At 35.6% G+C, this 22,300-nt stretch overlaps 1 protein-coding gene across 5 annotated transcripts in view; it reads left to right on the top strand.

Moving 5' to 3' along the window:
- CWF19L2 (CWF19 like cell cycle control factor 2) overlaps nt 1–22,300 on the top strand; it is a 208,131-nt gene that overhangs the window by 9,200 nt on the left and 176,631 nt on the right. For all 5 annotated transcript variants that reach the window (XM_081241070.1, XM_081241069.1, XM_081241068.1 and 2 more), the window contains exons 4-5: nt 13,092–13,202; nt 13,959–14,078. In XM_081241070.1, coding sequence (XP_081097196.1) covers nt 13,092–13,202; nt 13,959–14,078 — 231 coding nt within the window. The remainder of the gene's footprint in view (nt 1–13,091; nt 13,203–13,958; nt 14,079–22,300) is intronic.

The following is a 22,300-nucleotide window of genomic DNA, read 5'->3' as shown; positions in this document are numbered from 1 at the left end:
CATTCTTTTTTATGGCTGAGTATATTTATATATATATATATATATATATATATATATATATGTATATTCTATTGTATATATATATATATATATATATATATATATATATATATATGCCATATCTTTATCCATTCATCTGTTGGTGGACATTTCGGTTGCTTCCATACCTTGGCGACTGTAAATAATGCTGCTCTGAACATTAGGGTTCATGTATCTTTTTGAATTAGTGTTTTTGTTTTTTGGGGGTATATACTTGGGAGTGGAATTGCTAGATCATATGGTAGTTGTATTTTTAGTTTTTTGAGAAACCTCCATACTGTTTTCCACAGTGGCTGCACCAGTTTACATCTCACTAACAGTGTAACATGGTTCCCTTTTCTTCACATCCTTGTCATTTGTCATTTGCGTTCTTTTTGATAATAGACATTCTGACAGGTGTGAGGTGATATCTCATTGTGGTTTTGATTGGCATTTCCATGATGATTAACGATGTTGAGTATCTTTTCGCCCGTCAGCCATCTTCATTTCCTCTTTGGAAAAATGTCTGTTCAGAGCTTCTGCACATTTTTTAAATGGGTTATTTGTTTTTTTGATTATGAGTTGTATAAGTTGTTTATATATGTGGGGTATTAACCCCTTATCAGTCATATCATTTGCAAATATTTTCTCCCATTCAGTACGTTGTCTTTTCGTTTTGTCAGTTGTTTCCTTTGCTGTGCCAAAGATTTTAAGTTGAATTAGGTCCCATTTATTTACTTTTGCTTCTGTTTCCTTTGCTTTAAGAGACGGATCCAAAAATATATTGCTGTGATATATGTCAAAGAGTGTTCTGCTTATGTTTTCTTTTACGAGTTTTATAGTATAGGTCTTACATTTAGGTCTTTAATCCATTTTGAGTTTATATTTGTATACAGTGTTAGAGGATGTTCTAATTTCATTCTTTTACGTGTAGCCGTCCAGTTTTCCCAGCACCACTTATTGAAGGGACTGTCTTTTCTCCATTGTATATTTTTACCTCCTTTGTCATAGATTAATTGACCATAGGTGTGTGGGTTTATTTCTGGGCTCTCTATCCTGTTCCATTGATCTATGTGTCTTTTTTTTTTGGTGCCAGTGCCATACTGTTTTGATTACTGTAGCTTTGTAGTATAATCTGAAGTCTGGGAGCATGATTCCTCCAGCTCTGTTCTTCTTTCTCAAGATAGCTTTAGCTATTCAGCACCTTTTGTGTTTCCATACAAGTTTTGCAATTATTTGTTCTAGTTCTGTGAAAAATGCCATTGGTAATTTGATAGGGATTGCAGTGAATCTGTAGATTGCCTTGGGTAGTATGGTCATTTTAACAGTGTTGATTCTTTCAATCCAGGAACACAGATATATCTTTCTGTTTGTGTCTTCTTCAGTTTCTTTCATCAGTGTCATATATTATTCTGAGTACAAGTCTTTTACCTCATTAGGTAGGCTTATTCCTAGATATTTTATTCTTTTTGATGTGGTGGTAAATGGGGTTGTTTCTTACATTCTCTTTCTGATAGTTCACTGTTAGTGTATAGAGATGCAACAGATTTCTGTATATTAATATTGTATCCTGCAACTTTACTGAATTCATAGATAAGCTCTAGTAGTTTTCTGGTAGGGCTTGTAGGATTTTCTATGTATAGTGTCATGTCATTGCTAGATAATGACAGTTTTACTTCTTCTATTCCAATTTGGACTCCTTTTATTTCTTTTTCTTGTCCGATCATGGCTAGGACTTCTAAAACTATGTTGAATAAAAAGTGACAAGAGTGGGCATCCTTGTTTTGTTCCTGAACTTAGAGGAAATTGAGCATGACATTAGCTGTGGATTTGTCACATATGGCCTTTATTATGCCCACTTTCTGGAGAGTTTTTATCATAAATGGCTGTTGTACTTTAACATAAGCTTTTTCTGCATCTATTGAGTTGGTCATATGGTTTTAATTCTTCAATTTGTTAATGCGGTGTATCACATGGATTGATTTGTGAGTATTGAAAAATCCTTGCATCCCTGGGGTAAATCCTACTTGACAAAGGTGAATGATCCTTTTAATGTTTTGTTGGATTCAATTTGCTTATCTCCTGTTGAGGATTTTTGCATCTATCTTCAGCAGTGATATTGGCTGGTAATTTTTTTTCTCAATATGTTTGTCTGGTTTTGGTATCAGGGTGATTCTGGCCTCAGAGAATGAGTTTGGAAATGTTCCTTCCTTTGCAATTTTTTTGGAATAGTTTGAGAAGGATAGCTGTTAACTCTTCTCTAAATGTTTGGTAGAATTCACTTGTGAAGCCATCTGGTCCTGGACTTTTGTCTGTTTGGAGTTTGTTTGTTTTTTTTTAATTACTGATTCAGTTTCATTACTGATAATTGATGTATTCATACTTTTCTATTTCTTCTTTGTTCAGTCTTGGGAGATTGTACCTTTCCAAGAATTTGTCTGTTTCTTCTGGGTTTTTCATTTTATTGGCATATAGTTGTTCTTAGTAGTTTCTTTCGATCTTTTGTATTTCTGTGGTGTTGTAACTTATACTTTTTCATTTCTGATTGGACCATTTCTCTTTTTCTCTGATGAATCTGGCTAAAGGTTTATTGTTTTTGTTTATCTTTTCAGAGAACAAGCTTTTAGTTTCATTGATCTTTTCTGTTGTTTTTTTAGTCTCTGTTTCATTTATTTCTGCTCTGACCTTTACGGTTTCTTTCCTTCTACTAACTTTGAGTTTTGATTCTTCTTTTGCTTGTTTCTTCAGGGGTAAGTTAGGTTCTTTATTTGAGTTTTTTCTTGCTTCCTGACATAAGCTTGTATCGCTGTAAAATTCCCTCTTAGAACTGCTTTTTCTCGTCCCATATGTTTTGGATCATCATGTTTTCAGTGTTATTTGTCTCTAGGTATTATTTCCTCTTTGATTTCTTCAGTGATCCATTGGGTTTTTAGTAGCAAATTCTTTAGCCTCCACATGTTTATGTTTTTTGCAGTTTTTTTTCTTGTACTTGGTTTCTAGTCTCACAGCATTGGCAAAGATGCTTGCAGTTTTCTTAATTTTACTGGGGCTTATTTTGTGACATTTCTCTAAGTTATTGTTTGTCTGAAATTTTGTTTTGTTTAGTCTTCATTTTTAAAGTTTTTTTTCCTAGACAGATAATTTTAAGTTTATAGTTCTTTTCCTGTACTTTAAGATGTCATTTCATTGTCTTTTACCTACATTGTTCCTAATGAGAAAAATTTGCAGTCATGTTTATCCCCTTCTCTCTGTATATATTTCTTTCTGCTCTGAATGCTTTTAAAATTTTTTCTTTATCATTTTTTTAGCAAATCAATTATGATGTTTGATATTGTTTTCTTTGTCTTTATCCTGCCTTGGGTTCATTGTGCTTTTTGTATTTATGAGTTCATAGTTTCCATCAAATTTGAAACTTTCTGGCTATTATTTCATGAAATGTTTTTTGTATCCCCTCTTATTCTGCCAGTATCCTTAATTCTGTCCCATAAGTCACTGAGCCTTTATTTACTTTTGTTCTAGCCTTTTCTGTTCTTCAGTTTGGATAAATTTTACTGTTGCATTTTAGGTTCAAGTTCACTAGCCTTTTCTTTTGTAGCATCTAGTTGGCTGTTATCCCCAGTCATTAAGGTTTTCATTTCAGTTATTGTATTTTTCATCATTAGATATTTCATTTGGGTCTTTTTTATATCTTCATTTTGACTTCTATTTGTTCATGCTTTCCTTTCCTTGTGCATATTTATAATAGCGGTGTCAAAATCCTAGTTTGCTATGTCATTATCTCTTTAGTTCTTGTTCTGTTTTGATTAACAGATTTCTTTTCTTGTCTTTGGGTCACATTTTCCTGCTTTGAATGTCTAGTAATTTCTAATTAGATGCTGAACCTTGTGAAAGTTATATTGTGACTACTGGATTTGTTGTCTTCCTTGAAAGGTTCTTGAGTTTTCTTTTGGCGGGGAGTAGGTTACTTGTGTATTAGCTTAATACTTTTCAAAGGCTGGTGTTTAAGTTATGTTTGTGTGCATCTAGAGTAGCCATTACTTCTAAGACATGCTAAGGCGCGCCTTTGTGGTTTCTCTGCTTATTGCCCTCGGTATTCAAGGAGATTTCTCTATTCTGGTTGGTGGGAACTAGAATGTCTTCTAGCCCTTTGTGAGCTCTGGGGATTTCTCAGCTCATAACACTCTAATAATTGTTCCTTCCATGATAATTATTCTTTGTCTATCCTTGTGGACTTGCATCCTAAGAATGTTCAGTTTGGTATTCAGTTAAAGACTACAGGGGTCTCTTATATAGTTTTCTGGAGTTCTTTTTTTGTGTAGCTCCCTTTTCGTGGATGCTCTATCTCGGCCATCACAAAGTAAAAATTCTGTTTTCTTATCTCAGTGAGATTGTCATATTGGGCTTGAGTTACCCTGCCTTGTGCCATGGTCTAGAAAGTACCACTAGGCAAAAAGCAGTAGAGTGTAATTGTAGCACTCACCTCGTTTGTTTGCCTTTTCTCAGATATCATAGTCCTGCACAACTGAGATTCAATGTCTAAAAACAGTTGTTTCTTATATTTTTAATTTTATTTCCATTTCTGTATGTTTTTCTAGTTTGATGTAGCATTTATTTTTTCATGGCCAGTGCAGAAGTCTTCAAGTATCTTTGAGAAACATATATATTTATGTAGGTACTTTATATTTTAAATATAAAATGTGTGCATTTTATGTGTATTATGCAAATATAAGTACATGTATCTTATATACATATGTAATACTTAATATATATATATATATATATATATAAAATATGTACATTTACATATGTTTTTATTGGTGGCACTTTTCTGTTTTGGTCCTGTATTTAGGTTTTGACTGTTAGATGGGATTAGGGGTGTGGTTAATTATGATGGCTACACATGAGAAGAAGAGTCCTGGGAGCTGTCTTAGGTCAAGAGGCACATTGATGGTTTATGAGTTCTTCAAGGTAGGATGGAGGATTGAAACAGCAGGAGAACTTAGGTCATAGCGTGGGGAGAGGGGAACATAAGTCATGCTGAAGTGGTGAGGTGAGTGAATAATAGTGAAAATTAGCAATAAAATTAATAGAAAGGGAATGGAGGCAGGAGAGTTGTACAGAATGGTCCAGTTGTTGTGTAAATGAAAAATGAGTACTAGCTGTATCACATATGCTTCTTTCATTCAGTACCTAGTATTTAATGCAGGCTGCTGCTTAAAGTTTCTGACTTGGGCTTTTGCAAGGGTGGATTGAGTTAATTTTAATGCACATTTATTGAATGCCAACTCTTTGCCAGGCATTTTATATACATGGGGAATACGAATACATAGAGTTCAAACCTTTGGGGAACTCATTTTATAATTAAACAGACACATACTTCCAGTATGTAATCTCATGATGCCAAGGCATTTCAAGGTATTAAGGGAAGGAGGATTTCATATGCAGGTTTTGAGGAAATGATGCTTGAGTTGAGACTTAAAGGAGGAGTAAGAATCACCCTGGCATATAGAGGTGTGTGTGCACAAGGAATTGTGAGAGCAAGGCGTGGAAGTAGGAGATAACATAATATAAAAGTGTCTGTGTGTGCATGTGTGTTTATGTATGTATGTAGGTAAATACAACTATAAACAACTTAACAATATTAGATTATAAAACGAGGAGAATGAATGGAGATGAAATTGTAAGAGTTGAAAGGACTTTGTAAACCAAGAAGTTTGAATTATTCAGTACGGAGTATATCATCAAATTAGGTTCATTTGTGTTATTAGAGAACCCCAGAATAGCCATTGGTTAATATAAAACATATAGAATATAAAAATAGTTAACTTTTTTATTTTTCTGAATTTTATTTTTTTATACAGCAGATTCTTATTAGTTATCTATTTTATACATATTAGTGTATATATGTCAATCCCAATCTCCCAATCTATCCCCTGCACCCCCCCATTTGGTGTCCATACGTTTGTTCTCTACATCTGTGTCTTTATTTCTGCCTTGGAAACCTGTTCATCTGTACCATTTCTCTAGGTTCTAAATATATGCATAAATGTAGGATATTTGTTTTTCTCTTTCTGACTTACTTCAGTCTGTATGACAGTCTCTAGGTCCATCCATGTCTCTACAGATGACCCAATTTTGTTCCTTTTTGTAGCTGAGTAATATTCCATTCCATTGTAGATATGTACCACATCTTCTCTATCCATTCATCTGTTAATGGGCATTAGGTTGCTTCCATGACCCAGCTATTGTAAATAGTGCTGCAGTGAACATTGGGGTGCGTGTGTCTTTTTGAATTATGGTTTTCTCTGGGTATATGCCCAGTAGTGGGATTGCTGGGTCATATGGTAATTTTATTTTTAGTTTTTTAAGGAACCTCCATACTGTTCTCCATAGTGGCTGTATCATTTTACCTTCCCATCAACAGTGCAAGAGCATTCCCTTTTCTCCACACCCTCTCCAGCATTTGTTGTTTGTAGATTTTCTGATGATGCCTGTTCTAACTGTTGTGAGATGATACCTCATAGTTTTAATTTGCATTTCTCTAATAATTAGTGATGTTGAGCAGATTTTCATGTGCCTCTTGGCCATCTGTATGTCTTTGGAAAAATGTCTATTTAGGCCTTCTGCACATTTTTTGATTGGCTTGTTTTTTTTTAATATTGAGCTGCATGAGCTGTTTTCATATTTTGGAGATTAATCTTTTGTCAGTTGCTTCATTTGCAAATATATTCTCCCATTCTGACTGTTGCCTTTTCCTCTGGTTTATGGTTTCCTTAGCTGTGCAAAAGATTTTAAGTTTAATTATGTCCCATTTGTTTATTTTTGTTTTTATTTTCATTATTCTAGGAGGTGGGTTGGAAAAGATCTTGCTGTTATTTATGTCAGAGTGTTCCTCTTATGTTTTCCTCTAAGAGTTTTACAGTATTTAGTCTTACATTTAGGTCTTTAATCCATCTGGAGTTTATTTTTGTGTATGGTGTTAGGGAGTGCTCTAATTTCATTCTTTTACATGTAGCTGTCCAGTTTTCCCAGCACCACTTATTGAAGAGACTGTCTTTTCTCCATTGTATATCCTTGCCTCCTTTGTCATAGGTTAGTTGACCATAGGTGCATGGGTTTATCTGTGGGTTTTCTATCCTGTTCCATTGATCTAAATGTCTGTTTTTGTGCCAGTACCATATTGTCTTGATTACTGTAGCTTTGTAGTGTAGTGTGAAGTCAGGAAGTCTGATTCCTCCAGGTCCATTTTTTTACCTCGAGATTGCTTTTGCTATTTGGGGTCTTTTGTGTCTCCATAAAAATTTTAAGATTTTTTTGTTCTAGTTCTGTAAAAAATGCCATTGGTAATTCGATAGGGATTGCATGGAATCTGTAGATTGCTTTGGGTAGTATAGTCATTTTCACAGTATTGATTCTTCCAATCCAAGAACATGGTATATCTCTCTGTCTGTGTCATCTTTAATTTCTTTCATCAGTATCTTATAGTTTTCTGAGCACAGGTCTTTTACCTCCTTAGGTAGGTTTATTCCTAGGTATTTTATTCTTTTTGTTGCAGTGGTCAATGGGATTGTTTCCTCAATTTCTCTTTCTGATCTTTCATTGTTAGTGTATAGGAATGCAAGAGATTTCTGTGCATTAATTTTGTATCCTGCAACTTTACCAAATTCATTGATGAGTTCTAATAGTTTTCCTTCCGGTGGCATCTTTAGGATTTTATATGTATAGTATCATGTCGTCTGTAAACGGCGACAGCTTTACTTCTTCTTTCCCTATTTGTATTCCTTTTATTTCTTTTTCTTCTCTGAATGCCATGGCTAGGACTTCCAAAACTATGTTGAATAAGTGTGGCAAGAGTGGACATCCTTGTCTTGGTCCTGATCTTAGAGGAAATGCTTTCAGTTTTTCACTGTTGAGAATGATGTTTGTCATATGGCCTTTATTTTGAGGTAGTTTTCCTTTGTGCCCACTTTTTGGAGAGTTTTTATCATAAATGGGTGTTGAGCTTTGTCAGAAGCTTTTTCTGCATCTATTGAGATGATCATAGGGTTTTTATTCTTCAACTTGTTAGTATGGTGTATCACATTGATTGATTTGCATATATTAAAGAATCCTTGCATCCCTGGGATAAATCCCACTTAATCATGGTGTATGATCCTTTTAATGTGTTGTTGGATTCTATTTGCTAGCATTTTTTAAAGGGTTTTTGCATTTGCATCAGTGATATCGGTCCGTAATTTTCTTTTTTTTGTAGTATCTTTAGTTTTGGTATCAGGGTGATGGTGGTCTCGTAGAATGAGTTTGGGAGTGTTCCTTTTTCTGCAATTTTTTGGAAGAGTTTGAGAAGGATGAGTGTTAGCTCTTCTTTAAATGTTTGATAGAATTCACCTGTGAAACCCTCTGGTCCTGGACTTTTGTTTGTTGGGAGATTTTTAATCACAGTTTCAGTTTCATTACTTGTGACTGGTTTGTTTATGTTTTCTGTTTCTTCCTGCTTCAGTTTTGGAAGGTTATACCTTTCTAAGAATTCATCCATTTCTTCCAGGTTGTCCATTTTATTGGCACAGAGTTGCTTGTAGTAGTGTCTTATGATGCTTTATATTTCTGCGGTGTCTGTTGTAACTTCTCCTTTTTCACTTCTAATTTTATTGATTCGAGTTCTCTCCCTCTTTTTCTTGATGAGTCTGGCTAAAGGTTTATCAATTTTGTTTATCTTCTCAAAGAACCAGCTTTTAGTTTTATTGATCTTTGCTATTGTTTTCTTGGTTTCTGTTTCATTTATTTCCACTGTGATCTTTATGATTTGTTCTACGAACTTTGGGTTTTGTTTGTTCTTCTTTCTCTAGTTCCTTTAGGTGTAAGTTTAGATTGTTTATTTGAGATTTTTCTTGTTTCTTGAGTTAGGCTTGTATAGCTATAAACTTCCTTCTTAGAACTGCTTTTGCTACATCCCATAGGTTTAGGATCGTCATGTTTTCATTGTCATTTGTGTCTAGGTATTTTTTGATTTCCTCTTTGATTTCTTCAGTGACCTCTTTGTTATTTAATAATGTATTGTTTAGCCTCCACGTGTTTGTGTTTTTTACATTTTTTCCCCTGTAATCTATTTCTGATCACAGCATTGTGGTTGGAAAAGATGCTTGATATGATTTCTATTTTCTTAAATTTACTGAGGCTTGATTTGTGACCCAAGATGTGATCTATCCTAGAGAATGTTCCGTGTGTACTTGAGAAGAAAGTATAATCTTTTTTTTGAATGGAATGTCCTATAATTATCAATTAAATCGAGTTGGTCTATTTTGTTGTTTAAAGCTTGTATTTCCTTATTAATATTCTGTCTGGGTGATCTGTCCATTGGTGTAAGTGAGGTGTTAAAATCCCCCACTATTATTGTGTTACTATCGATTTCCTCTTTTATAGCTGTTAGCATTTGCCTTATGTATTGAGGTACTCTTGTGGTGGGTGCATATATATTTATAATTGTTATATCTTCTTCTTGGATTGATCCCTTGATCATTTTGTAATGTCTCTCCTTGCCTCTTGTAACATTCTTTATTTTAAAGTCTAGTTTATCTGATTTGAGTATTGCTACTCCAGTTTTCTTTTGATTTTCATTTGCATGGAACGTCTTTTTCCATCCCCTCACTTTCAGTCCGTATGTGTCCCTAGTTCTGAAGTGGGTCTCTTGTAGACAGCATATATATGGGTCTTGTTTTTGTATCCATTCAGTAAGCCTGTGTCTTTTGGTTGGAGCATTTAATCCATTCACATTTAAGGTAATTATCGATATGTATGTTCCTGTTACCATTTTCTTAATTGTTTTTTGTTTGTTCTTGTTTTCTTCTATTTTGTTTCCCCCTTAGAGAAATTGCTTTAGCATTTCTTGTAGAGCTAGTTTGGTGTTGCTGAATTCTCTTAGCTTTTGCTTGTCTGTAAAGCTTTTGATTTCTCTGTTGAATATGAATGAGATTGTTGCTGGGGAATGTTGCTTGTAGGTTCTTCCCTTTCACTTTAAATATATCGTGCCACTCCCCTCTGCCTTGTAGAGTTTCTGTTGAGAAATCAGCTGTTAACCTTATGGGAGTTCCCTTGTATGTGAATTGTCATTTTTCTCTTCTTGCTTTTAATAAGTTTTCTTTGTCTTTAATTTTTGTCATTTTGATTACTATGTGTCTTGGCGAGTTTCTCCTTGGGTTTCTCCTGCCTAGGACTCTCTGCGCTTCCTGGACTTGGGCAGCTATTTTCTTTCCCATGTTAGGGAAGTTTTCTACTATAATCTCTTCTGATATTTTCTCGGGTCCTTTTTCTCTCTCCTGTCCTTCTGGCACCTCTATAATATGAATGTGGGTTTGTTTAATGTTGTCCCAGAGGTCTTTTAGGCTGTCCTCATTTCTTTTCATTCTTTTTTCTTTATTCTCTTCTGCGGCAGTGAATTCCACCATCTGTCTTCCCGGTTACTTATCTGTTTTTCTGCCTCAGTTATTCTGCTGTTGATTGCTTCTAGTGTATTTTTCATTTTAGTCATTGTATTGTTCATTTCTGTTTGTTTTTTCATTCTTCTAGGTGTTTGTTCTTTAATTCTTCTAGGTCTTTGTTAAACATTTTTTGCATCTTCTCGATATTTGCCTCCATTCTTTTTCTGATGGCCTGGATCATTTTCACTATCATTATTCTGAATTCTTTTTCTGGAAGATTGCCTATCTCCACTTCTTTAATTGTTTTTCTGGGGTTTTATCTTGTTCCTTCATTTGGTACTTAATCCTCTGCCTTTTTATCTTGTCCATCTTTCTGTGAATGTGGTTTTCGTTCCACAGGCTGCAGGATTGTGGTTCTTCTTCTGTGGTCTGCCCTCTGGTGAGTGAGTCTATCTAAGAGGCTTGTGTGTTTCCTGATGGGAGGGACTGGTGGTGGGTAGATCTCAGTGTTGCTCTGGTAGGCAAAGCTCAGTAAAACTTTAATCTTCTTTTCTGCTGTTGGGTGAGTTCCTTCCCTGTTGGTTGTTTGGCCTGAGGTGACCCAACACTGTAGGTTAAAGGCTCTTTGGTGGGGCTAATGGTGGAATCTGGGAGGGCTTACACCAAGGAGTACTTCCTGGAACTTCTGCTGCCAGTGTCCTTGTTCCTGCAGTGAGCCACAGCTGTCCTCCGCCTCTGCAGGAGACCCTCCAACACTGGCAGGTAGGTCTAGTTCAGTCTAGACCCATGCTCCTTCCCCATGGGTCATTATGCACCCAGTACTTTGTGTGTGCCCTCCAAGAGTGGAGTCTGTGTTTCCCCCAGTCCTGTTGAAGTCCTGCAATCAAATCCCACTGGCCTTCAAAGTCTGATTCTCTGGGAATTCCTCCTGTTGCCATACTCCCAGGTTGGGAAGCCTGACACGGGGCTCAGGACCTTCACTCCAGTTGGTGGACTTCTGTGGTATAATTGTTCTCCAGTTTTGAGTCACCCACCTAGTGGTTATGGGGTTTGATTTTATTGTGATCGCGCCCCTCCTACCATCTCATTGCACCCTCTCCTTTGTCTTTGGATGTGGGGTATCTTTTTTGGTGAGTTCCAGTGTTCTGTCAATGATTGTTGAGCTGTTAGTTGTGATTCCAGTGCTCTCGCTAGAGTGAGTGAGCGCACGTCCTTCTACTCTGCCATCTTGAACCAATCTCTAACTTTTCTTTCATATAGAAGAAATCAAGTAGGCAATTTAGTGTGGTCTTCTGGGACCAAGTCTTCTAGTTTTGTTCCTCCATTGTCTTTAAAAAGTACCTCTTAGTCTAGGTAACAGGAACGAGGATGCCCTCTTTTTTGTAACTTCCAGAAAGTCCTACATAGTACTTTCATTTCCACCTTATTGGAGACTTGATTAAGGTTTCACTCTCCAGCAAGGGAGGCACATTACATCTCCAAATAAAGTTGGGTTCTATTGGTAGGAAAGAAAAGGTGTAACAGTCGTCTTTATGACAGGGAGTCAAAGAAGAGGAGTACTGTGGTCAGATACGCCTTTTATAATACTCTAAAGGTTTTTAGGGTGGGGGTTGGAGAATGAAAGGGAGCAGGAAAGAATAGGGTTTTGGAGACTAATTTGGTTTTTCCAGTTGTCTAAGTGAGAGATAAGCAGGTCTGATCTAGGGCTGCTGCTTTAAGAATGGGGAGGAAGGAGTATATATTTGTTGGGACTCTTGGTTGTAGGTAGCAGAAACCAAACTTAAATTGGTTTAACCACCCTCCCCCCAAAAAGGGGAGGGATTTATTATTAGAACACAAAAGTCTCATAGGACATATAGGAATGCACCTGGGTTTTAGGAACAGCTCAAACTAGAGTCATGAAAGCTTTTATGAATCTTCTTACCATCTTCCTTTTTTTCCCCTCTCAGTTCTATTTTTGCTTTTCTTGATATAGATAAATTTTTCCTGAATTCTGTGCCTCATGACAGAAATGGTCTCTGCCAATGCCTTTCGAGTTCTCCTTTGTTATAGAGTAAACCATTTAGCCTTGGTTTCAAATTCCTGCAGAGTGACTATGATTGAAATTAATTGGTTCAGGTGCCTACCTCTGAAACAGTCAGCTGTGGCCAGGGATGGAGGTGAACTCCCATGATAATCATTTGGTGTTCACTGTAGTTGAGAAATCTTTTGGAAATGACAGCCATAGGTTTAGATGGGAGGAGTAAGGTGATCCTGAGATTTCTGACTTGGGTAAGTGGGTGGTTGGTGATGCCAGGTATCTCAATTCAAATATATAGAAGAAGGATCAAGTATTGTGGAAGTAGATGCTGGGTTCACTTTTTGTTCTTACTGCGTTCAGCATGGCATTTAAATATTGTAGGCAGTTGTTTAAATCACAGAAACTTTAGGTGGATAAATTAGAAAGATATCAGTATAATTGTGGTAGTTTAAGTCATGAGAGTGGATTTAATGTCCCAAGTGGAATGTCTAGAGATTAAAAAGTATAGTTGGCGAAGACTGGAAACCCAAACAAAGTTGATATTTAAGGGTTGAGAAAAGGAGGAAGAGTGGACCCACACAGAGTTTTTATATGCAAGTATGTAAATTTGAGAATTCTACTTATATGTTAAATATTCTTAGAGCTCTGAAGATGAGTGGGTTGAGGCTGTTCCCTCCCACACTTCTGGCAAGGAAAAGGCCTGGAAGGTGAAAGATGAAAAGTCAGAAAAAGAAGACAACCAAGTTATTCAGGTAAGCAGCCTGATTTTAAACAAAGAAGCGTCAACTTACAAGAGTAGATGAATGTTAAAATGAAAGATGATTGTAATTTAGTCAGAAGAAAAACTAGACTTTGTAAACAGTATACTTTTCTGAGTAATTTTAGCAATAATGCTGTTTGCTGATCCTTTTCACTCCCCTTCTTCTCCTGTGGGAAAGTTAGCATTTATCCCTATTCTAGTCCCTCAGAGGGTTTCCTACCTCTGGTTGTTGATAAGGAAGTGGCACTTTTCCCCTTATGTACTTGAAATTTTGTATTGTTACATCTATCTGACTTTTCTACAGCGAGTAGAGTTCAGTCACAGGTTTTCTTTCCCTTCACTTCATGCCATAATTTTCTTAGCAATGCTTATAGTTGAATAGTTCACAAATTTTGGGTTATAGTTCATACGCCTGAGGAAGAGTGCTATATTTACACTGTTAGCAACAGTGAAGAAAGAAAGGTGAAAAGAACTATGTTTGAGTGCCTGTTGTATATCCGGCATTGGGCTAGATGCCTTAAGTCAGTTTTCTTGTTAACTCCTTAAAACATTCCTGAAAGGTAGGTATTTTAACCCATTTTTACAGGGGAGAGAAGAAGGCTTAGAGAGACTAAGAAACTTGCTTTAAGTTACACAGCCATGTGGGATTTAATCCAGGTTTGAGTGCCTCCAGAACCTCTAATTTATTGTTAAGTGTTTAGTGTTGTTCTAATCAATTTAGATTGAAGTGACTTCTTTTTCTTAACAGAGGGATGAATGGATGACTGTTGATTTTATGTCTGTTAAAACTGTGTCATCATTATCACTCAAAGCTGAAAAGGAAACTATAAGGAAAATAGAGCAAGAGAAAACCCAAGCACTTGAACAGGTAAGAGAACATTTAAAATGCTTTAACTTTCTGATTTGCCTTTAACTGATACACATTTATGTAAATGCAGTTTTACTTGTAAGATATTATTTTTTGTGGTATTTAATAAATCAGTGGGAACAACTATGAAATGTGATATGTTCTTTTAAATTTTTTTTGTAGGAAGTGAGTTTAAATCTATATTATATTTATAAATCTAGGGCATATATGGTTGAGTACAGAATTTGGTTTACAGCTGAAAATCTTCAAGGTGAGAATTTAAAGCATTCTTGAGTTGATAGTGCCTTGAAATGATTGGCAGAAATAACTACCAGTCCTTTCTAAAGGATGACACTGTCAATTTAGGCCTCACAGGTCTCCCAGAAGCAAGTTCTATGGCATTTAAGGTCGTAATCTAAAATCATACTGTACATGAAAATGTAACAATAGTCCATGAATGAGAGTCATCTGAAACAATAAACAACAGAATCAGGCTCATAAAACCTTTATCTTTTGGAATATTTAATAGCTTGTATAGTAATAGTAGGTATAGAAAATATGAATAAGGGTTAAAAGTTTAATAAGAAGGCAGATTTGAAAAAGAGCCAATATTAGAAATGAAAAACATTAGAGTTGAAATTAGAAACTTGTAAAATGGTGAAACAACAAACTGAATACAGCTGAAGACAGAATTAGTGAACAGGAAGATAGTCTTTAAGAATTTAGACTATCAAATTCAAGAATTTGAATGCAACATAGAGGCACAAATAAATGAAAATTATGAAAGAGTGATCATGAAGTCCTATGATCAATGTTTTGTGTTTTTGTTTCTTCCCCAGTTTGATTTTAATTCTAAAAATGTTGGTGTGGTAAACTGTATTGACTTTATAATTAAGTAGCTGCCCATTTGGAACTTCGGGGCCAGACGTTTTTGGAATATCTTTGCTAAGTTCTGTTTTGTCTCTGAGTTAGACCTGAGGAAGTTAGGGGGAAAGTACCAAAGGGGTGTAACCAGTGGGTAGTAGAGCAAGAAAGAGGAGCTGCATGAAGTCAGGAAGTTGATTTTACCCATTGTGATTACATGCTTTCTTCTGAAATCATGCTCTGCTGTTTGTGGGCATGAATGGTCTGGTATGTTCAGGTATCCCTGGCTTATGATCTTAGGTTTTGCATGTATTCGTCTGTTCTCTATATCAAACAACGGAATGTAGTAAACTCTTGAGTATCTTTAATACATTGAAATAGTGATTAGTTTTTCTTAGAAATACTGTTACAGAAAACCACCTTTCCTTTCCTAAGAAGCTATAGTACTTTGTCATGCTTATCTTACCAACTTTCCAGCATTGAATTACAGCTTTTCTAATTAATATAATCTTTTCTTACAAATTCTTATATAGACTTCTCTGATTCAAGTAAGTCAGTGTCTGTTGATTTGCTCATTTGCTTATGCAGTTTTTGTCTTTTTTTTTTTTTTTGCATCTATATCATCTTTTCCATTCCTGCTGCTACTCCTAGTTTAAATGCCATTTGTTAGTTGTATGTCTTCACCTCTTTGTCTCATTTATATCATCTTTACTGGAGCTGAGTTAATATATGAAGTGAACTGAAGACAGCCCCTGGAACTAAGAACCGGTTAACGTTAAATATTATTATGGTTCAGGCCCTAATTTACTCTTGCCTGGGCAGTTACAATAACGTTTTTGTTTTTCAGCATCCTGCAACTGATGTCAGACTAACTTTTTCAAAGTATAGCTTTTGTCATGTTGTTATTCTGTTTAGAAATCTTCAGTGATTGAAGTTAAGGGGAATGTGTCTTTGCTGTTTATAGTATTTCCTTTTCCGTGGATGAAGCTCTGCTAGTGGTGTTTCATGCCACCCTCCTTTCTCATTCTGTCCTTGAGGATATGAAGTACATTTTCTACTAGAAAATTTGCAAAGAATAAACTGGGCATACTTGGCGTAGCCCTGCCTTTCCTGCTTATGGAACAGACTGCTTGCAGAGATTGTGTGGGGAATGATATGAAGTGGGGGGTTGGTTCAGTGCATTCTATACCTGGGAAAATCTGCCTCATTATGGGGTTCAGTTAACAGATGCATTTGTTGTTCACTGAAAGAAAAATTCCAATTTAGCCTTTATTAGCAATAAAGGTAATTTTTGTCTTTTATTTCTTATGCTTTTTTTATGTTTCTTAACTTGCTCAGAGCCTAGATTGAAAAGAAAGGTGCTATATTTATTATTCTCTTTTAAAGACCACAAAATGCTGCCTGCAAATAGAGTCCAAACACATTCGATTGGACTCTTTCCTTTGGGTGATCTGCATCTCAACCAAAATAGTTTAATTAATTTCTGTTGTATTTCTCTGCAAATTCCTGTCTCTGAATTTTTGTTCATCTGGATTTTTCTAAGTACATGCCCTCTATCCCTGTATGACTGCATCCTGTTTATCCTTCAAGGCCTAACTTGATATATATGATGAAATTCTTATTATTTTGCTTGATTGAAATAAATCTCTGCTTCCTTTATGTTCCCATAGCACTTTATTTGTTCCTTTACTGTATAGTACTTGTAGTTTTCTATAAAGCACTATAGTTTAATAGTCTTATCCTGTTTCCCTTATGAGATTATAAACTTTTTGGGAAACTGTAGGTGCTTCTTTTTTTTTTTTTTTTTTGTATATTTGAAATTTTACAGTATTCTTTTACCAATGAGTTTATTTTGCTGCTCTGTAAATGCCTGGATTTAGTCCTGATGTATGATAACCTGTAGTAATTTTTGATTTTTGCTTAGGTAAGAATTCAGATTATTGTGTACAGAAGTAAATCATTTAGACTAATGAGTGAGACAAGCCAGTTTTCAAACATCCATATATTTTCTTTCTTCAAATGATGGTTACAGTTTTTATTTTTATAATAAGTCTTTAAAAGTTTTATTGTATTTTTAATTTAATCTAATTTTTTTATTGAAGTATGGTTGATATACAGTATTAGTTTCAGGTGTGCACCTTAGTGATTCAATATTTTTATAGATTATACTCCATTTAAAGTTATTATAAAACAATGGCTGTAATTCCCTGTGCTGTACAATATATCCTTGTAGTTTATTTACTTTATACATAGTAGTTTGTACATCTTAATCCCCTACCTCTGTTGAGCCCCTTGACCTTACCTTTCCTTACTGGTGACCACTAGTTCTATCTGTGAGTCTGTTTTGTTATATATTCATTTTATTCCACATATAAGTAATAACTACAGTATTTGGCTTATTTCACTAAGCATAAAATCCCGTAGGTCCGTCCATATTGTTGCAAATGGCAGAATTTCATTTATTTTTATGGTTGAGAAATATTCCTCTGTGTGTGTGTGTGTGTGTGTATGTATCACAACTTGTTTATTCATTCATCTATTGATGGATACTTAGGTTGCTTCCATATCTTGGCTGTTGTGAATAATTCTGCTATGAACATTGGGTGCATATCTTTTTGAATTAGTCTTTTCATTTTCTTTGAATATGTACCTCAGGAGTGGAATTTTTGGATCATATGGTAGTTCTATTTTTAGTTTTTTGAGGAAAGTTCTTATTGTTTTCCATAGTGGCTGTACCAATTTACATTCCTACTAGGAATGTGCTAGGATTCTCTTTTCTCCACGTCACCAACATGTTATTTGTGGTCTTTTTGATGATGGCCGTTCTGACAGGTGTGAGGTGGTACCTCATTGTGGTTTTTGATTTGCAATTCCTTGATGATTAGTGAAGTTGAGAATCTTTTCATGTGTCTGTTGGCCATATGTATGTTTTCTTTGGAAAAATGTCAATTCAGGTCTCTGCCCATTTTTTTAATTGGGCTGTTTTTTTGATAGTGAGTTGTATGAGCTGTTTATATATTTTGAACATTAACCCCTTATCAGAAATATCATTTGCAAATATTTTCTCCCATTCAATAGGCTGTCTTTCCTTTTGTTGATGGTTTCCTTTGCAGTGTCAAAGCTTTTAAGTTTAATTAGGTTCCATTTGTTTATTCTGGGTTTTTTTCCTTTACCTGAGGTGACAGATCCAGAAAAATTCTGCTACAATTTATTGGAAAGAGTGTTTTGCCTATGTTTTCTTCGAGATTTCTGGTTTCTGTTCTTACATTTAGGTCTTCAATCCATTTTGAGTTTATTCTTTGTATATGGTGTTAGAGAATGTTCTAATTTCATTCTTTTACATATAGTTGTCCATTGTCCTAGCACCACTTACAGCAGAGACTGTCTTTCTCCATTGTATATTCTTGTCTCCTTTGTCATAGGTCAATTGAACCACCAGTGTGTGCATTCATTTCTTAGCTGCCTATTCTGTTCTATTGATCTATGTGTGTGTTTTTGTGCCAGTACCATACTGTTTGGATTACTACACTTTTGTAGTAATGTCGAAAGTGAGGGAGCATGATACCTCCAGCTTTGTTGTTTTTTCTCAAGATTGTCTTGGCTATTTGGGGTCTTTTGTTGTTCCATATAAATTTTAGGATTATTTATTCTAAATCTTTGAAAAATGTCTTGGGTATTTTGATAGGGATTGCTTTGGGTAGTATGGACATTATAATAGCATTTTAACAATTTGTGAACATGGTATATCTTTCTGTTTCTTTTATCGTCTTTAATTTCCTTCATGTTTGTTATATAGTTTTCAGAGTATAGGTCCTTTACCTCCTTGGTTAAGTTTATTCCGAGGTATTTTATTCTTTTTTTGGGGGGTGGGTACGCGGGCCTCTCACTGTTGTGGAGCTCAGGCTCCGGACGTGCAGGCTCAGCGGCCATGGCTCGTGGGCCCAGCCGCTCCGCAGCATGTGGGATCTTCCTGTATTGGGGCACGAACCTGCATCCCCTGCATCGGCAGGCGGACCCTCAACCACTGCGCCACCAGGGAAGCCCTTTTATTCTTTTTTGATTCAATTGTAAATGGGTTTTTTTCCCTTGAATTCTCTTTCTGATAATTCATCACTAGTATTAAGAAAAGCAACAGATTTCGGTATGCCAATCTGTATTCTGAACTTTTATAAAATTTATTTCTTAGTTTTAATAGTTTTCTGGTGAAGACTTTAGGGTTTTCTATATATAGTATCATGTCATGGGCAAATAGTGTCAGTTTTACTTCTTCCTTTCCAATTTTGATGCCTTTTATTTCTTTCTCTTGTCTGATTGATGTGGTTAGGTCTTCCAATACTGTGTTGAATGAAAGTGGGGAGACTGGGCAACACTGTCTTGACCCTGATTTTATTTTATTTTTTATACTTGATTTAATGAAAAAATTTTTTATTGGAGTATAATTGCTTTACAATGTTGTGTTAGTTTCTGCTGCAGAACAAAGTGAATCAGCTATATGTATGCATATATTCCCTCCCTCTTGAGCCTCCCTCCAACCCCCACCCCATCCCACCCATCTAGGTCATCACAGAGCACCGAGCTGAGCTCCCTGTGCTATACAGCAGCTTCCCACTAGCTATTTACTTTACACATGGTAGTGTATAAAGGTCAGTGCCACTCTCTCAATTTGTCCCACTCTCCCCTTCCCCCACATGTCCAGAAGTCCATTCTCTACATCTATGTTTCTTTTCCTGCCCTGGAAATAGGTTCTTCAGTACCATTTTTCTAGATTCCATATATATGCCTTAATGTACAGTATTTGTTTTTCTCTTTCTGACTTAACTTCACTCTGTATGACAGACTCTAGGATCATCCTCATCAATAAAAATGACCCAATTTTTTCCTTTTTATGGCTGAGTAATATTCCATTGTATATATGCACCACATCTTCTTTATCCATTCATCTGTCGATGGACATTTAGGTTGCTTCCATGTCCTGGCTATTGTAAATAGTGCTGTAGTGAACATTGTGGTACATATATCTTTTGAATTATGGTTTTCTCAGGGTATATATGTCCAGTAGTTGGATTGCCGGGTCATATGGTAGTTTTATTTTTACTTTTTTAAGGAACCTCCATTCTGTTCTCCAAAGTGGATGTATCAGTTTATGTTCTCACCAACAGTGCAAGAGGGTTCCCTTTTCTCCACACCCTCTCCAGCATTTATTGTTTGTAGATTTCTTGATAATGGCCATTCTGACTGGTGTGAGGTGATACCTCATAGTAGTTTTGATTTGCATTTTTCTAATAATTAGTGATGTTGAGCATCTTTGCATGTGTTTGTTGGCCAGTTGTATGTCTTCTTTGGGTAAATGTCTATTTAGGTCTTTGACCCGTTGTTGGATTGGGTTGTTTTTTTGATATTTAGCCATATGAGCTGTGTGTATATTTTGGAAATTAGTCCTTTGTCACTTGCTTCGTTTGCAAATATTTTCTCCATTCTGAGCGTGGTCTTTTCTTCTTGTTTATGGCTTCACTTGCTGTGCAAAACTTTTAAGTTTCATTAGGCCCATTTATTTATTTTTGTTTTTATTTTCATTACTCTAGGAGATGAGTCAAAAAGGATCTTGTTGTGATTTATGTCAAAGAGTGTTCTTCCTATGTTTTCTTCTAAGAGTTTTATAGTGTCTAGCCTTACATTTAGATCTTTAATGCATTTTGAGTTTATTTTTGTGTATTAGGTTAAGGAGTGTTCTAATTTCATTCTTTTACATGTTGCTGTCCAGTTTCCCCTGCACCATTTATTGAAGAGACTGTCTTTTCTCCATTGTATATTCTTGTCTCCTTTGTCAAAGGTCAGGTGGCTGTAACTGTGTGGGTTTATCTCTGAGCTTTCTTTTCTGTTCCATTGATCTATATTTCTGTTTTTGTGTCAGTACCTTACTGTCTTGATTACTGTAGCTTTGTAGTGTAGTCTGAAGTGAGGGATCCTGATTCCTCCAGTTCCATTTTCTTTCTGAAGATTGTTTTGGCTATTTGGGGTCTTTTGTGTTTCCATACAAATTGTAAAATTTTTCCTGTAATTCTGTTCAAAATGCCATTGGTAATTTGATAGGGATTGCATTGAATCTGTAGATTGCTTTGGGTAGTATAGTCATTTTAACAGCGTTGAGTCTTCCAGTCCAAGAACATGGATCTCCCTATTTGTTTGTGTCATTTCTTATTTCTTTAATCAGTGTCCTACAGTTCTCTGCATACAAGTCTTTTGCCGCCTCAGGTAGGTTTATTCCTAGGTATTTTATTCTTTTTGTTGCAGTGGTAAATGGGATTTTTTCCTTTATTTCTCTTTCTGATTTTTCAGTGTTAGTATGTAGTAATGCAAGAGATTTCTGTATTAATTTTGTGTTCTTTGCCTTTACTAAATTCATTGATTAACTCTAGTAGTTTTCTGGTGGCATCTTTAGGATTTTCCAAGTATAGTATCATGTCATTTGCAAACAATGACAGTTGTACTTCTTCATTTCCAGTTTGAATTCCAGTTTGTATTCCTTTTATTTCTTTTTCTTCTCTGATTGCTGTGGCTAGGAATTTCAAAACTATGTTGAATAATAGGGGTGAGAGTGGGCATGCTTGTTACTGATGTTAGAGGAAATGCTTTCAGTTTTTCACCATTGAGAATAATGTTTGCTGTGGGTTTGTCATATATGGCCTTCATTATGTTGAGGTAGGTTCTCTCTAAGCCCACTTTGTGGAGAGTTTTTATCATAAATCGGTGTTGAATTTTGTCTAAAGCTTTTTCTGCATCTGTTGAGATTATCATATGGTTTTTATCCTTCAGTTTGTTAAATGGTGTATCACATTGTGTGATTTGTGTATATTGAAGAATCCTTGCATCCCTGGGATAAATCTCACTTGATCATGGTGTATGATCCTTTTAATGTCTTGCTGGATTCTGTTTGCTAGTAGTTTGTTGAGGATTTTTATATCTATGTTCATCAGTGGTATTGACCTGTAATCTTTTCTGTGTGATATCTTTGTCTGGTTTTGGTATCAGGGTGATGGTGGCCTCGTAGAATGAGTTTGGGAGTGTTCCTCCCTCTGCGATTTTTGGGAAGAGTTTTAAAAGTATAGGTGTTAGCTCTTTTCTAAATCTTTGTTAGAATTTGCCTGTGAAGCCTTTTGGCCCTGATCTTTTGTTTGTTGGGAGTTTTTAAATCACAGTTTCAATTTCAGTACTTGTGATTGGTCTGCTTATATTTTCTGTTTCTTCCTGGTTCCGTTTTGGAAGGGTGTACCTTTCTAAGAATTTGTCTGTTATTTCCAGGTTGTCCATTTTTTGGCATATAGTTGCTTGTAGTAGTCTCTTAACAATATTGTATTTCTGTGGTGATAGTTGTAACTTCT

The sequence above is a fragment of the Mesoplodon bidens genome (genome assembly GCF_964165515.1).
Source record: "Mesoplodon bidens genome assembly, chromosome: 7".
In the NCBI taxonomy this organism is placed as follows: Eukaryota; Metazoa; Chordata; class Mammalia; order Artiodactyla; family Ziphiidae; genus Mesoplodon; species Mesoplodon bidens.
Note: the sequence above shows the minus strand (reverse complement) of the source record. Positions and strands in the feature narration are given on the sequence as shown.